The sequence below is a fragment of the Harmonia axyridis genome, chromosome 1 (genome assembly GCF_914767665.1).
Source record: "Harmonia axyridis chromosome 1, icHarAxyr1.1, whole genome shotgun sequence".
Taxonomy (NCBI): domain Eukaryota; kingdom Metazoa; phylum Arthropoda; class Insecta; order Coleoptera; family Coccinellidae; genus Harmonia; species Harmonia axyridis.
The window spans coordinates 70,099,322-70,114,432 of NC_059501.1; the positions used below are offsets into that span (position 1 = coordinate 70,099,322).

At 36.0% G+C, this 15,111-nt stretch overlaps 1 protein-coding gene across 5 annotated transcripts in view; it reads left to right on the plus strand.

Annotated features, from left to right (window-relative positions):
* LOC123671009 (1-phosphatidylinositol 4,5-bisphosphate phosphodiesterase epsilon-1-like) overlaps nucleotides 1-15,111 on the plus strand; it is a 317,167-nt gene that overhangs the window by 150,694 nt on the left and 151,362 nt on the right. For all 5 annotated transcript variants that reach the window (XM_045604639.1, XM_045604638.1, XM_045604640.1 and 2 more), the window contains exons 5-6: nucleotides 9,575-9,708; nucleotides 11,725-11,856. In XM_045604639.1, coding sequence (XP_045460595.1) covers nucleotides 9,575-9,708; nucleotides 11,725-11,856 — 266 coding nt within the window. The remainder of the gene's footprint in view (nucleotides 1-9,574; nucleotides 9,709-11,724; nucleotides 11,857-15,111) is intronic.

Consider the following 15,111-nt stretch of genomic DNA (forward strand, 5'->3'; position numbering starts at 1 on the left):
AATGTGCTATACAAGAAATTCATCCAAATATGTATATTCATCAGAATACTGTTGTAGATACCAGTAAGTAAAACCTCTGCTAAAAGAAGCTCCTCACAATCAAAACTAATTTAAAATTACTCAAGAGATAGAATGAACCAGAAAAGAGTTTCAGCATTAGCAGTCTTATACATTGAAGAAGATATAGCAACTGGATTACGATGCTACTATTAATGATTTCATTTAAACTAGAAGTAAAAAAATTTATTTTTTTTTTCTACCTTTTCAAGTGGTTTCATTCCAATTGGTAATAATTACAATTTTGAGTCTTTCTTTATTACTATTTACGGGCTTTACCAGGCGTTCTCGCAAAATGTATATTGCCCACATCAAATCGAAACCTTATTCTGCCACATTTGAATATTTGTCCGAACTAGAATTTTCACCCCGTATAAATAATCAAAGCCCATCAAATCAAAAGGAAACTATTAGGTGCTATGATTGAAAGGGTAAGCCTAATTTCGAAGGGAAAATCAGAATACAATCAGTTCATACTGATTTCTCAAAGATAGGCATATCCTTAGCTAATTGACATTGTATCCAGTGAGTTGGGCGGGAAGGAATATCTTATTAGTTCCAATGAATCTTGCTCTGAATTCCCAATTGTTCACCAAGCTTGCTGTGTCAACCGTAATAACGACAACACCCCCTCTGTTCGGCTGTCAAGCTTGGGGGTAGGGGGCAAAGATACGCCATGGAATAATTGCTTAGGCTGTTGGAGGATGGAAGGATTTAATGGTCTCTTTGAATAAGTAAAGCCACGAAAACAGGACCAGACGAACGTTGAGGTTGATTTTGTATCATCACCAACTGCGCTGTTGTTGAATGGAAACGAGTAGGTATTTCTTAACACATACTTAGTGACACAAAAAATTAAACCCAGAAATAATTAATTCATCACAAACGTTTCTTGTGCACAATGTGAGCCTTCAAATTATACATTCAATAGATTCCTCTCATCAACTTTATTACTTTTTAATTCAACATTTTTCCAGATTCGGCTCAGTAAAAAGAAACAGGCTGTTGAAATTTAAAAAAAATTAATTTTTTCTTTGGAGCTATCATTCAGAATGAAATGAATTTTGCTACACAGTATTCCAGAACCTAGATACATATTCTTCAATTATAATTATTACCGAAGGTTTTCAAGTTATAACCTCGTCGATCCATAAAAATACGGTAAATTAGCATAAAAAGAGCAATTTTAGGCAATAAAAGAATGGAATTATGGATAATTTCTTTCTTACGAGGAACATGAAGAATAACTTTTTTGTACGACTGCTACAGAATTGGCGATTGTGAATGAGCTCATAAATGTAAGCTTTCTTTCACTTGATAGAGAACAATAAAAACTGTTGTCGTATTCATTTTGTTGGTGTTCTTTTGCATCAATTAAAATTATTATTCTGAAACACCCATAGTAACACAGACAATCCAATCACTAGTGCTATATCCTCTCCAAAATATATCGATAAACCAAATACCCTGTTCATATAAGTTGGTTTGTTACCCACAATAAGGTTGATTTCTATCAAATCTTGATTTAGTGTGTAGTACCTTTCAGCTGGTAAATCTTAATTATTAGTCAGAATAACAATGCTAGGAATTCAAACAGTTATAAAAACTATAGGATGACAAATTCACTTCTTACAATTTGCGTTGATGGTGCTTAGTTCTCGAACATTCATGGAAGAAGTTCATTTGGTGTGAAATTAATCATCTACAAAAAACATTATTAAGATACATGTCTGCTTTATGCTTCATTCTCACTATCTCGGTGGAAAGGAAACAACTTTTCCTTTTATTATAATGAAATTGGAACTTGTCCAAGCTTCTTCCCTTCCATAATAATTTTGTCCAATTGTGAATTCCTTGCCGACAATTGTCTCAAACGATTGTGCCAAACTCACTGAAGAGGATTGCTCAAATTCTAGTCTGTCTATCATCCGTAAACACGATAACTAAATACGATGTTAATATGCATATGTAATCGACTTATAGGTTTCTGATTCATTTATGATTCATTTTCCACCATATATCGAATTGAGAGTCTCTATTAGTTTGTGACAAAAATATTTTGAAACATTAAAATGTTGAGTACTTATCTGAAAATGTTTCTTAAAAAATCGTGAGCATATGAATATAAAGATTATCCAAAAATTCACCCGTGTGTACTATACTTTTGAATGAATGTAAAAATATAGTTTTCTCAATTCGATTTCTTCGAAAAGCATGAATTTTTCATAAATTGTTTTCCAATAGGAATGATACCATTTAGGATGGTTTTAATGGCAACATGTTTAAAATTTTTTTTTAGAATTTTATCATTTCATTTATATTCAGTAGGCTATGCCATTCGATCATAGAAAGATACATGCCATTCAATCATAGAAAGATACATGCTTCAACAACGTTTAAAGAATGTTAAATTGTATTATCAAAATCAGTGGAATTTAAGAAGGATTTATGTGTTTTTCATCTCCTACGAAGCCAACGTTGGGCAGCCTCAGTAATAAGGAGAACGCTCATTTCAATAAATGTTTGTAGCTTTCTTCAGGACCTTATACTTATGGAAATAAATAGGTAAAATTTCCAATAGGGTAATTATATCATACGATATAAACTATTTATCTGGTCAATGTATCAGCAATCGTATTTATTTTCATCAAGTATTTCCAAATATTAGCCGTTTTATTTATTATACTTATACTAATGGGTTCAAAAGTTCTCAACAATATATATCATTTTTCAGTTTCAATTCAATTCAACTTTCTTACGACTTTTAAAGATATCCGGGAGAAGTAAACAAGAAGTGGCACAATATAATTCATTATGAGGAGAATAATAGAACCAGAATTCCATGTAGAAATAATTGAAATACCTTTATACTGAATGCCTGTTGGCAATTCAAAGTTCTGTGCTTTCAGTAGAGAAATGTGAAGAATCCGAAATACTGAAACATTCATTTGAATTTCTTACTCCGCAAACAATTTTTGGAGGACGGAAGTTGTGAACATCTCTTGGCTTTAGTCTTTTTTGTGAGAGATTCTTTTATTTCAGTAGCAAATCTATTGAAATGAAAAATTATGAGAATTCATCTCCTGAGGAAAAAAATTTCTAGGAAATGTACATCTAGTGATTCTTGTTTTTAGTTTCAAGTCAACCTAGGGATGATTTCAACGTTTATAATCAAAAACTGAGAATAAATTCTTTTATTAGCCTGAAACAAGAACGAATCCCAATTTTTTTTCATTTCAATAAAATTCAAACTTCACCGAATATTTTTGTTTTCCTCTACTTCTCGTTCAATATAACAAACTTGAAACCATTAACTGAAATATTATGTTACATCATCTTCTTTATGGAGTTCGTCAATATTCCTGGAAGAAGTTCAAAAGAAATGAACATGTGCATCTTTATAAATGAAATTATTATTATTTGAAAAGAAACTTTTCTCTCTGAGGAAAAATGTATAGCATGAGAATTCCATGAGTTAATAACTGGAATTTAACGAGTAAACGCTTCCCTGAAATTAACTGTACGCTCTCCGTGGAGGAATGTGAAAAATCAGCCAGACATTTTAATGAAATTTCATTCTTTGAGAGTAATCTAGCAAAGAACAATTTCTCCCTTCAACACAAAAGAAGCTGAAATTGTTTCTTTCTTGTGTTCATTCTTTTCCATGAAGGGTATGTTCAATTCCGCTATTATTTAAGAAATTCTACGATAACCTCATTAAAACTGAAATCGTATTCAGAAGACTAAGCTGATTAAATCAATCAGAAAAAAAAAATGGAGGAATCTCTGAAGTGAAGTCATTAGGTTATTCTTCGAATTTCTGCTTAAATTTTATATAATTCTGATTCTCAGCGAACGGTGATAAAAAAATTTTTTTATTTATAGATGTGAATTCGCCACTCGATCGGATTTTCAATCAGCGAAATATTCATTTTTTCTTTTCCAATATTTTCTTGAATTTGTGATGTTATAGTTCTTATGATGTGATCTCTTCGAAATTTTGTACGGAACTTGTTATCCTTATTTCATATCAGGTCAGAGGAATGTTTGGTAATATTTTTCGGTATTCTTTTCAAATTTTTTCTTGTTACTCAATCAACATGACATTTTATGGCCGAATGGAGGGATATTCTTGAACACAACCACGGCTTCGTCAAAAGTGAGTCACACCACATTGTTTGGGACCAAAACTCGAAAATTAAAGATGTTGTTATGAAAAAACGTTCCTTCATCGATGAACACAGCTTTGGAACTACTGACTCAAATTCTTTCAATGTTGAAAGACTGTGCTTTCTTCCACAATATAATACTCTAACATTACATGTCTCCGAAGAACATTTCGCAGATACCATAGAATAGAAGTAACTTATAGGATACTCTTCAGAATTGTCAAGTTCTACTTTCGCGATCACCTAAGAAAATAGTACCATATGAGACTCTTCAGCACTGTCAAGTTAGAATTACAGGAAAATTGTCAATCATTTCCGCTGTATTCGACCTTTTGTTTTTAACACAAATTTATATTTCAAGTGAAAACTTACCAAGCAGACTGAAACGTAAGCAAGATTTTCTGCTGAAATAATATAATTTACTATGTGTACCGACTGAAATCTGGAGAAATGAACCCCTCGAGTTCTGATTCATTGAAAAAAAACAATTGATTCCTTTTTTTATCTACGTAACAGCAACAACCTCCCACTCATTTTGAAAATCTTATAGCTCTCTAGATGAACCTAAATTATGACGTGAAAATTTTTCAACTTTTATGGAGAGTCAATTCATTTTTCATTACATTTCATAGAGTCTAGATACTTTTTGTCTACGATAATTGAATAAATGAAACAAAACTTTTATCACACAGCTGAAAAAAAATTGAAAAAAACTTATCAAACTCGAAGAAAAAAGTATACTAGGAATTCAGAGAAAAACTTAATGAAACCACATTATATAGGAAAATATAGGCTGATTTTGAAATTTGTGAATGAAAAAAGGAAGAATGTATAAGATAAAAGGTTGTTCAAGTTTGAGGATAGAGAAATTGCTGTAAAAACTGCAAATGCCTTCGTAATTGTCGTTATATGCAATGATAGTTTTGCATTGAATGGAATTACTTGAACTATTGAAACTCAAAGAAAAAATTGAGGTAGCGATACGATATCATATACGCACGTACGATTGTTTGAAAGGGCTCCTAATGCACATATTCAATCTCATCATCCCCACTAGCTTATTTCCAACAGGTATAGAGACGCCAATTTACAAATCTGGTGACTAGACGTTTATTGGAAACTATAAGTCGATATCCATTACCTCACCAGCTAAGCTTTTCAAACAGATGATTTTCAGCAACCTTATCACTTACTGTAATTATGTTTGTAAAGAATCTCATTAAAAAGACATCAAACTCTCACTTGATATGTTCTAGTAAGATAAAAAAAATTGAAAATCTCTAAATTCGACATTATCCTTTAATTTGTCATCAGCATGATCCCCAATCGAATGGAATGTTTGGGTTTAAACCTATATATTACAAGCAATAATGAATATTGAATGAATTTCATATTCAATATAATATGAGGCAATTCCAGACAGTAAGTTTTCCTATCCTGACATCTCAATCATTAATCCTGCACTAATCTGAACTTAGAAGAGGCTGAATCAAAGCATACTAGATAACGCCATTTCGTCCAGCTGTAGTACACTAGATCGAATTCATATTGTATATCAATAGTCCCCACTCAGGCAGCTCCCCCATCATACCGACGTAAAACAAGTTTTTCCAACTTTCCACTCAACCATCGAATCTTCCTAAACAAGTCCCGCTACCCCAGTTTCACCCCTCCAAACCAACTTCCGTCCAACTTGTCGCAACCACTTGAACCCGATCCCCCTTACCTGCCTGCTCTCGTGCATCCCCTACCTACCCAAAATCGCACGGTCCTGAAAACCCATTTACCCTGGCCGAAATCGAAGTAGGCGTCTAGCTTACTCAATTAAAAGCTACGCGGGGTGAGAAATAATTAGATTATCTTTGTAACTCCGACTTCGACGAACAATGTAAATTGAAGCAAGAGGGCGGGGCCATTACGATGGCTACGTACGATTTTAGCTGATATCGGAGGTAATGCGATTATGAAAGTAGATAATTCGATTGCCGATGTTGCTAGATCGAAATGACTGCGTCGCAAAGAGGGCGGTAATTGAGAAAGTGTGGAATTTAGTCGGTTTTTGGGGTGGAACGACCCGAAGGGGTTCTGTTGTTTACCTTTGGTAGGAATATTGTTCGGTCGTGGTTGGCGTTGAGGGAGTCGATTCTTGGGGAATCTGTTTTGTTCAGGCGTTACATTTTGATAACTTCAACATTCGATATTGCAAATTCAAAACGTCGAATCTAGATTTGTTTCTTGATTGGAGTTCCTGTATTCAGATATTCAAATTTCGGATTTTGCAGTGAATTGAATGACAAACATTGAAAAAGAACCCGATTCAAACTCCCGAATACGGATTCGTTTTTTCAGATATTCAAATTCGAATAGAACTACAGGATTCTGCAGAGAATTGAATGACATTATTGAGGGTAGCCGAAATGTTCATGAAATAATTCTAATGAACAACTGAGAGGTACATACTACAGTCGACGCGTTGATTGGGCTTTTGTTCTTAGTTGTAAAACTTCATTCGACATGTCAATTCATTTTTGTCAGCACTCCAGTTCACCTCGCCGTACAGCTTAAAAAAATAATAATATAGATTCTTCTTCTTCTTAAAGTGCCTATCCTCTGGAGATATTGGCTTTCACATTGGACCACATTACATGCTCGCAGGTTACGTAGCCACGATATTCCACTGCGTCCTACTGATCTTTTACCTTCTATTTTCCCTGAAGAATAAGTTGAAGTAGGTGATATTTTGCTTTTTACAGTAGCGTCGATCTGTATATTTCGGAAATTGTTCCTTTCAAATATGGTCCACGACTTCGTGAACAATAGCGAATTTGATCAGTGCATATTTGGAGTGTATTTGCTCGAATTACATCTGCTATATTATCTTTGTTAGGAGTATGGAATATGCTACCTCATTGCACAGTCCTGTGGAACTGAAATATCTTCAATAGTCTTTTCATGACATTAGTTTGGAATTCTCTTGACCAATTCAACAACATTGTCCTTTCTCAGAACAGAAATGCACTACAATATAGAAATCACACTGCATTCCAATCCTTTTCAAATGCAACTTCATTTTTTAGAATGAAAAAACTTTAATCCTTCGATTTTTGTTATTTACATAGTATCATCATTGAAAATCATGTCATTGCATGTAAATGTGTTGTCTCTATTTCACTTTGATATCCTAAAGTAATAATTGAATTACTATCTACAATTAATTGAGCTAATTTCCACATTTCACTCCAACTGATCGATGATAAAGCAACTACAATTGCTCGTATCTAATCCAATTCTGATCCATTAGCTTTATTAGCTTTTGGTTTTACTCACAATTAAAACTATCGCTCCATAATCATATTCCAGATATGTATACGACTAATTACGATAAATAGTTCTGGATATATTCAATTCTCAGTCCTGGCATCCGTTTTCGAATTCAACTTTATTCTCCAGAATTCAATATGGAAAGAAGAAGAAGTTCCATGAATAGAAAATAAAGGTCTAATCAAAGGAAAAACATACTCATTCTTACTTCAACTTGAATTTTCTGTACTAATCAAAATCTTCAGAGATGAAACACACATTAGCGAAAAAAATGTATGCGGTACGAATCTCGTTTCCCAACAAAATAGGACATCGTCATCGTCTAGGGCTCAATTGAAAGCTAGTTTTCATTAAGTATCAGAAAGCAACGTCTCACAGACCAAATAAAACATCTTTATCTCGTACTGTTGGGTTGCTGTAAACATTCGACGTTAACGTTCAATTATTTATTTACTCACATTTACTCACCCGGAATTCTGAGCGAAAAACAAACTCTAGGCAATTACCACTCCTCTTCAGATGTCTAAGTACACCCTTCTAAGAAGAGAGAGCCTACAAGTTGCTTCCATTTCTTCCATGCTGTGGAAGAGAGAATGATTACATCCACAAAATGAAATCAAAATTTCCCCGAAATATAACGATTGAAAAAGTCCGATCGGATGAGAATAAGTACTACAATAACGTTTCTGACAGTTTTGTGATTAATTGACACAGTTCAGTTCGGGCACGCGACTTAGATGGACACCTACAAATAGAAAATAAACTATATTTCACATTTTATCTTCGATGAAGGCGAAATTATAAGCCAGTCGTCTGGAAATGTGAATAGTCCTGATACTGTAACAGCCAATTGCACTCAATTTTGGTTTCGTCAATTCCGTTCCAGTTATTTCGATGTCAAAGATGCATCACGCACTGAAAGGATAATTGTCGAAAATATCGATAAAATCATAGACATTGTCGAGTCCAACCGTCATGTGAACACTGTTTCAATTGCCCGAGAGCTAAATATTGTACAAAAACCATTTGGAATCTTTTGCGAAAGGCTGGTCTCAAGAAGAAGCTCAATGTATTGCTACCACAAAAGGTTACGCAAAAATCCCATGGACCGAATTTTCATCTGCGAATCGCTGATGGATCGCAACAAAATTGACCCTTTTTTTAAGAAGTTGATGTGAATGGTGATGAGAAGTGGTTCACGACAACGTCAAGTGAAAACGGTCGTGGTCGAAACACGGTGAGCCGGCGGAAACGGTGGCCAAGCTAGGATTGACGGCCAGAAAGGTTTTACTGTGTGTGTTATTGGTAGAGGATTGTCTACTATGGGGTGCTCATCTACGACACAACTGTTAAGTCAGAACTGTACTGTCCATAATTTGTCCATCTGAAGGAACTATCGCCCAGATGCAGCCAGCCTTGGCCAATAAGACAGGAATTGTGTTCCATCAGGACCACGCCAAGCTACAAACATCGATAGTGACTTGTCAGAAGCTCCGGGAGCTTGGTTGGGAGGTTCTTATGCATCCACCTCATAGTCCGGACGTGGCACCAAGTGATCACCATCTATTTCTGTCCATAGCGAACAATTTAAATGATAAAAAATTCGCTTCTATCGAGGCTTGTGAAAATCGACTTTTAATTTTCTGCCAATAGGAATGAGGGCTTCTATGGGAGAGGCATAATGATATTACCCTCAAAATGGCAGCAAGTTATCGAACAAAACGGTGCATATTTGACTTAAATCGGATTATTATAACTATAACAACTTATAGCCTTGTTTTCCATGTAAAAATAATGGACTTCTTTCTACTACACTTTTTATTATTTTTTGATTCTCTATCATCATATAGTCGTTGTATCGTGAACTGAAATGTCTCTTTATATTCCACACATTATAAAGTATAAATAATTATTATAGGGTATATGTTATGACTAGTATGAATAATCCAAGTCGAGATACAACATTGATAGATTGAATCGATATATTTTTATTTTAATTTAATTTAATTTTAATTTATTTCTTCCAGAGCTGGAGAAGAGGATTCCTCTCGCAGCGCAAAGTATTCACCGGGCAGAGCTGGAGGAGTTGCAGGACCTGCTCCATTTCCCCGAAGAGGTTGCCCTTCGCCTGGCCGATACTGAATATCAGCTCTACTACCAGGTAAGTTCTCAACTCAATTAATTTTGCAACTCAATTTTCAAACTGAAAGCGAGGAAAACATTGTCGTGAAGTAGAGAGCTTTTGCAGTCTTGTAGGTCAAATAACTGTTGACGTATAAGTGAACAAGTGTTCAAAAATTTGAGACTTCACATCAATGTTTTTCCATTTTTATTGTTGATATCTTGCTCGAATTTTTTATGGTTCATATATAATAATGCTATTCTACACGAACTATGACACGAAGCTTGAAATTATAACATGCCAATTGAAAAGTCGCCGATCTACCATAGTAAAACATATTTTTTTGTCAAAGTTCGATTTTATTATTCAACATAGTTGGCTTCGAGGGCGATATAGCGACTATAGCGATCTTCCAACTTTTCGGTACCATTTTTGTTGTACGATTTGTCTTTCGCTTCAGCAAAGGCCTCAGTTTCGGCGTTTACTTCTTCATTTGCGCTAAATTTCTTTCCAGCGAGCATTCTTTTGGTGTCTGAGAACAGGAAGAAGTCGCTTGGGGCCAGATCTGGCGAATACGGTGAATGCAGAAGCAATTTGAAGCCCAATTCATGCAATCTTGTCGTGTTTTTCATTGATTTGTGACACGGTGCATTGTTTTGATGAAGCAGCTCCTTTTTTTCTTCAAATGGGGCCGTTTTTTGACTATTTCATCCTTTAAACGATACAATAACGCTATATAATGATCGCTGTTGATGGTCTGGCCCTTTTGGAGTTAATCAATGAGTGTTATACCTTGCGCATCCCAGAATACTGATACCATAACCTTACCAGCTGACTGCAGTGTTTTTCCTCGCTTTGGATTCGGTTCATCGTGTGCAGTCCACTCAGCTGATTGTCGATTGGACTCCGGAATGAAATGATGGAGTGGATGAGAAGAGCTTTCTCATGGAGACTAGCTTCTTATATTTTAAACACCATTGCTATCTCACACAACTTTTTTGATTGTTTCTGAAACAACTGCCGAATTTTTTGTTTTAAGTCAGCATACCACCTTCAAGCCGTTGTAGTCGATGGAGTAGAGTCTGAATAAGACTCGTTTCACACTTATACGGTTCGATTAGGTTAGGTGCGTATTCGATTCGTTTTCGGTAGCGCCTAAAACGAATGAAAACTCTTCACACACACTCGGTTAGTATAAGGTTTGATTTCACGACCAAATCATCGAATACGCAGTCATCACTTCTCCCACAATGCTCACTATGGAGAATACATAATTGCTGCCATGCTATTTCTCTATAGAAGAATCAAAAAACGAAAGAGGAATAATCGACTTCACTGGGTACAACACCCTATCCTCACCAAACGGGTGGAATTTGGTGCATTTTATACCTTTTTTCTGAAATTAAGGGAGCACGAAGACAAATTTTCAAATTACTTCAGGATGTCTACGACATCATTTGACAAAATTTAAAATGAGAAAATGAAAATAAAATAATATTTTTCCTTGCCGAAAACGTGACCGAAACGAAACTAAACCGCCTTATGTATGTAAACCACCAATTGCTTTTGTGAACTCTGGACCCGAATGGAAACCGATACACACACCGTATCACCGTTTCACACTTTTCCAGCGGCTACCGAAAACGAATCGAATACGCACCGAACCTAATCGAACCGTATAAGTGTGAAACGACTTGTTTCACTGATCAAGTCCTCACTTTGCTTGGCCAGTATTCCTTCCATAAAAAAATAGTGTTTTATCTATACACGATAATCATTTTTATCCATTTTTCAATGAACGATAGATATAGCGTGACTTAACTACCAATACCTTGTGCCAGACTGATTTCCAAAATTTTAGGACGCATCTTTATGAGATTAGTACTAACAAGAAGAATGAAAAAAATACCTATGTCACTGGCAGTGCCATTTTTGCGCCAGGCCTAGGACTTACAGGGTGACTTGATATATAGCTACTATACCCCACCTCCATATTCTAGCATTTTCATCAATTCTATTAAAAAATAACAAATGATTACCTTCAACTATTTTCAGGTCCCCCCCATCGACTATCTCCGACACGTGACACTGGAACTTGGGGGAGATACAGGAACTTCCACAGACAACCTTCCTGGTAACTCCTCTACGAGGTCCTCAGTTGTTAATCTGATAAATAGATTCAATGAGGTGAGTTTATTCTGTTATTATCTCAAAATAGCTGAGAGTGAGAGAAATTTGAGACTCTTTGGTACTCAGAATAAGAGAGATAGACCAAACATACGTTATATATTCGAAGTCAGGGGAAAAAGAGCTAGTCAAATATAAAAAAATATACATAGGTTGTTCCATTTGAAAAAATGAAGTTGCAATCAATATGTTGCCCACTGTGTATAAATTTCGTTTTGTGAAATCATTTCAAATAACACTAGTCGATTTCGTGAAACTTTTGAAGAAAACATTTTATTGTACCTCTTCTATAGGGTGTTTTTTTTCGAGGTATATATCTTTAAAATGGCATTACTGTTCGAGATGGTGACCGATTTAACAGCTGTCAAGTGATTCATTCTCAGTTTGGTTTGGCAATTCATCATGAGTAGACTCAAGCCTGAACAACGCATGCAAATTGTGCAATTTCATTTCGAAAATAATGGTTCTGTGCGAAATACGTATCGCGCACTACGTCCCTTTTATTTCGTTTAGCGATGAAGCTCACTTCTGGTTGAATGGCTACGTCAACAAACAAAACTGCTGAATTTGGAGTGAAGCTAATCCTCAAGTGTATGTCGAAACACCGTTACATCCAGAAAAACTGACTGTTTGGTGCGCTTCATGGGCTGGTGGAATCATTGGTCGGTACTTCTTCAAAAACGACGATGGACAGAACATTACAGTCAATGGTGATCGGTATAGAGCCATGATTACTAACTTTTTCATTCCTGAATTGAACAACCATGATGTCCAGGAGCTGTGGTTCCAACAAGACGACGCAACATGTCACACAGCTCGTGCCACAATCGATTTATTGAAAGATACGTTTGGTGACCGCCTAATTTCACGTTGTGGACCTATGCATTGGCCTCCAAGATCTTGTGATTTAACACCGCTAGACTTCTATGGGGCTATCTAAAATCATTGGTCTATGCAGATAAACCACAAACCCTTGACCATTTGGAAGACAACATTCGCCGTGTTATTGCCCATATACGGCCACAAATGTTGGAAAAAGTCATCGAAAATTGGACGTCCAGATTGAACTACATCCGAGCCAGCCGTGGCGGTCATATGACAGAAGTCATAATTAAAATGTAATGCCACAAGATTATCTCGCGGATAAATAAAATTCATGTCAATCGTTGCTTTATTGCAATTTAAAGTTCTATAGCTCTAAGAAAACACGCTTTAGCAACAAAGTTAAAGGGGGAGTCAAATTATTGTGAAAAACCCGGTACAAATCATTTCGAGTTGAATCAAGAAATCCGCCTAACGTTCGTAGATTTCATTCTTCCAGGCATACTCGACATGATATCTCAAGCTCCAACATACAAATAACAAAGACAGTGGCATCTTCTTCAGCCGCAGTAACCAATCATTGTTCCCCATTGTAGAAGAACATACATAGATATTTGTTCTTTTCATCCATTACACAACATTCTCGGGATTGGAGCCAACAATTCGAACCGAAGAAAATAGGCATGGTCGCTCTTTTGATTTACGATACTGCGTATATGTTCCAGTGTGTTTTTATTGCGCCCTTTTTGTTGTAAAACTCCGGCATGGCATGAAATGTTGCCTAGGGAGTTTCTCTGGAAATATCGGTGTCACATGTGTGTTAGGGGATGGCAGTTTCGAACCTTTGATGGAAGTCCATACAAAAAAAGGGATTATTTACTTTCCAGTAGGAGTAGGAAGATGTTATTTTTATGTTTTCGAACATGAATTTATATTGTTCTTCTTCCACTTTTTATAGGTAAATATTGAAATTGTACACTTTGAGATTTTGAAATTCGTATTATAAAACAGAAAATTATGTTCGGAATTTTATACCAAGAGGAAAAAAAATTATGTGGTAAATCCGTTCATTCTGCCAGACCTTGTAAAACAGAACCGTGCGGTAATATCTCAGTCAAACTTGAGTTATGATGAATTTGAGTTGCCCAAGTTCATGATCTTCTGGTTAACACCCTGTACATTTTCGGTGCAAACCGCAAACAGTCTTGTAATACTACGTATTTGCAAAATCAAAAAGAAAAAACTTTTTCCGCAAAAAAAAGTGAGTCCTTATCGCCACCATGTTCTTCATGAGAATGCCATTAACTCATGAACCGTTGAGTTTTTACCCAAGTTATGGCATATAGCCGAAATTTTCATCAAAAAACTAATCTAAAGATACAATAATATACTGGGTGTACCATTTGAAATAAGGAAGTAGTAGTCTGTTTCCGATATAACTGATAGTTGTAGAGAGCTGAAAATATTTTAGGGAGAAAGATCATTGTCTCAAACCACAGTGTGCCAATTGTCCTCTTAAAATTATGGTGCGTCTTCTCTCTAGGAATTTCGGTGTTTTATACCTTGATCACTGACATAATCAACACTGAGGCAATTCAGTGGACTTCCACATATTCGGAATGTGATCACTTTGCTGGAGAACTCAGGGCGTATATCTCTAGCAGTTCCTTTTCGCCGAGTATTTCAGATCTAACAATCAACCTATGGGCTTGTAATGGTCACCACAATAAAATGAATCATTCAGAAGCAATGAAAAAAACAAACTCATTTTGATGAACAACCTGACCGAAAGGATTGCTATTACTCAATCTTTTCAGATGAAACCTGGAAAATTCCAGAAACTTTCTTTTATCTATTTACATCGTCAAAAGTCGTGCCGGGCAAGAATAGTAGCCCCACATCAAGAAGCTTTTTCGAACCACCAGATTGCACAACGTTTTAATAATCCATGAACTTCAATAAGGTGCATAGTGGCCCTTTCCTGGAAACCGGCAACGTTTCCTGGAGACCGATGCCTGGTCGACCCAGAGTAACATCTGCAAGAGAAGACTTCAAAGTCTTTTTTGAGACCTATAGGCGGGTGGTCTCAACCAGTACCATAATTAGACGTTTGCTTTCCCCAAATTCAAGGGCAAGAAGACCTTTAGGAGTAGCTCAGCTATCACCTGGACATAGAGCTACCCCTCGGCATTAGGCAGAACACCACCAAGACTGACTTTTACCACAATGGCGCAACGTACTTTTCTCGGACGATTCACGATTTGGTTTACTAAGTAATAGTCGACGAGAAAGGATTTTGGAGAGGTCCAAGCAGACTAGAGCGACCCAATTTCGCCAGAGAAGTTGTGCCCATACTCCTCTTGTTACCGTTGAACGAACAATGACTGGTGCCATCTAAAAGAAAACATTATTGAACCCATCATTGTTCCTCTG